At 35.1% G+C, this 2,322-nt stretch overlaps 1 protein-coding gene across 3 annotated transcripts in view; it reads left to right on the top strand.

Moving 5' to 3' along the window:
* Positions 1–1,688, top strand: part of LOC115218050 (protein prickle-like) — a 117,042-nt gene extending 115,354 nt beyond the window's left edge. For all 3 annotated transcript variants that reach the window (XM_036503699.1, XM_036503702.1, XM_029787812.2), the window contains one exon: positions 1–1,688. This exon is cut by the window's left edge and continues 898 nt beyond it. In XM_036503699.1, coding sequence (XP_036359592.1) covers positions 1–707 — 707 coding nt within the window. In that variant the 3' untranslated portion in view covers positions 708–1,688.
* The last annotated feature ends 634 nt before the right edge of the window (positions 1,689–2,322 follow it).

Genomic DNA, 2,322 nt, shown 5'->3' on the forward strand with positions numbered 1-2,322 from the left:
CGAATCATGTTTCTTCGTATAACAGATCCAGCTCGTCGACAGAATGTTCAGTGAAAACGTGTCAAAGCGACGTTTTGCAGCAACACAAGCGAAACGAACGCTCTTTGACGCCAACCAGAGATTACTCGTCGATACCGTTGCCTGATGACAAGAAAATGAATCCGATATCAAGGCCGAATGACCCGCGAATTCAATATGAAATTAGGCAGCATTTAATCCAGCAACAACAGCAACAGCAAGGAATACCGCAACAGCAACATCGCCACCTTCAGCAGCAGTATCAGCTGCAACAACAGCAGCAGCAACAACAACAACAGCAACAACACATGCCACTCGGCTGCCCACGGAGTCGCAGTTTCGATAGCCGGCCCATGGTTGTTCATTTTAGTGAGCCACCACATCAGGGAGAAATATCAACGACAGGAGAATACAAACGAAGCCCTTCAGATCCAGCCTTATCTAGTAACAGTGAAAAATACGTCGATGGCGGTCACGCAGACGACCATTGCAGCACGTGTTCCAGTTCCAGTGACTCTGACGATTATTATTATTCTTTCGACTGTTCCAGTCGTTATGGTACGCGTATTTCCTACGTGGATGACGTCGGTATGTCCGTGTGTAGAATGGGACGTGGTGGCCGTGTGGAAGGTCGGAATGTTAGTGGTAGAAGCCATCGTGGTCGAAGCAAACACTGTGCAATATCTTAATAAAAGGAATCATTCAATCTAGATTGTCCATTTTCCCTGGCATTGATAGAATGTTGCGAACCTCTTAAAAAGAAAACGACATTCGCACAATCTGCAGTCCTAATTCTTTCGCTATCAACATCAACAGCAACAACAATAACAAGACGAAGAAATGCGACAACTTCGACAATGATTGGTTACAGAAGTGATTAAAGAAGATTCAAGGTAGAAGACATAATACACTTAGAAGTTTTAGATAATCTGAATTGGATAAGATGTGAACTGGATTGCGTTATTGGTTAAATGGAAAAGTAGAGAGGTGAGACGAGAAAGAAAAAATAGAATAATTATAGAAAAAGAAGACGAGAGAAAATGTCTGACAACGCAATTGTTCGGTTAAGATGATGTTTTGACCCTTTTTTATTGCGGGGAGAGACGAATGAGGTGATTTCTCCTCTTGGCCGAAATAATAATAATAATAATAATAATGATAATGATAATAATAATAATAATAATAATAATAATCATAATAATAATAACGATGACAAGAAGTATGTATGTGCATATACATATATGGTTTCACTGTTGATGCTTGTTTAAGCCTCCAAAAATATACAAAGGCAAGAAATGTTGAAAAAAAAAACAGAAACTTCAGACAGGTGAGATAATGAAGTTGACAAGTAATTATTGAAAATGGATAAAAAGAGAAAAAAAAAACAACAACATGCGAAACTCCCATAAATGGATTTGATTGGTTCATCAGAAATATATATATATATTTCGGTATAAATATATATAAATAATAATAAAAGCAAGTAAAATAAGCTTCGATTGAAATCTGGTCAAAAACTGCCGGATTTAATTGTTTTTTCTTGTTTGTTGTTTTTAGTTTTCTTGTTTGTTTCTACTTCTTCTCCGGCCCCTCCCCTCAAAGCAATGTATACTCCGAGCTCCTTGTTGTTTTTGTTGATGTTGATGTTTTCCTAAGTTATTCATTATTCATTATTCAAAAAAGAAAGACCATAAACCCAAAGCTATCCTCTTCCTCCTCCATCTCTTCACTAGTTGATTGTTTGTTATAAATGTCTTCTGTGACACCCCCTCCTCTTATTAAACAACAAGGTACGCTAATTCACCGAGTGAACATTATAATAAACAATTACAAATAATTAAAAAAAAAACGAATATATTGAAAAGAAAAGACCTGTTTTACCCATTTTTCGTTTATTTTTCCAAACTAGTGTACCTGGAAATATTCTGTGAAAACATTGACAAAAATATATATAATAAAAAAGAGAAAAACAGCAGGAAGGAGAAAATAATGAAATAGGATTTTTTTATTATTTAAAAAACGAAAAAATACTAAAAAAAAAAAACATTTTACGAAAAAAAAACAATAACATATTTTTTTGTGACTTTAATTCTCAAACGAAGCGTTGGGTGCCAGACCCACGTCACTGAGATTCTATGCCTTCTTTATAAAGAATTACTTTAAAATTAAAAAAAAAACCCCAAAACAATGATGACGAGAATTTAATCCCTATCTTCCCCTATTCTCGATAAAAAAAATAACAAAAAGAAAAGTAAATAATTTTCCATTCTATTAAAATGCTGTTGCAATATTACTGTTGTCTTT

This window comes from Octopus sinensis, linkage group LG1, assembly GCF_006345805.1.
Source record: "Octopus sinensis linkage group LG1, ASM634580v1, whole genome shotgun sequence".
NCBI lineage: Eukaryota > Metazoa > Mollusca > Cephalopoda > Octopoda > Octopodidae > Octopus > Octopus sinensis.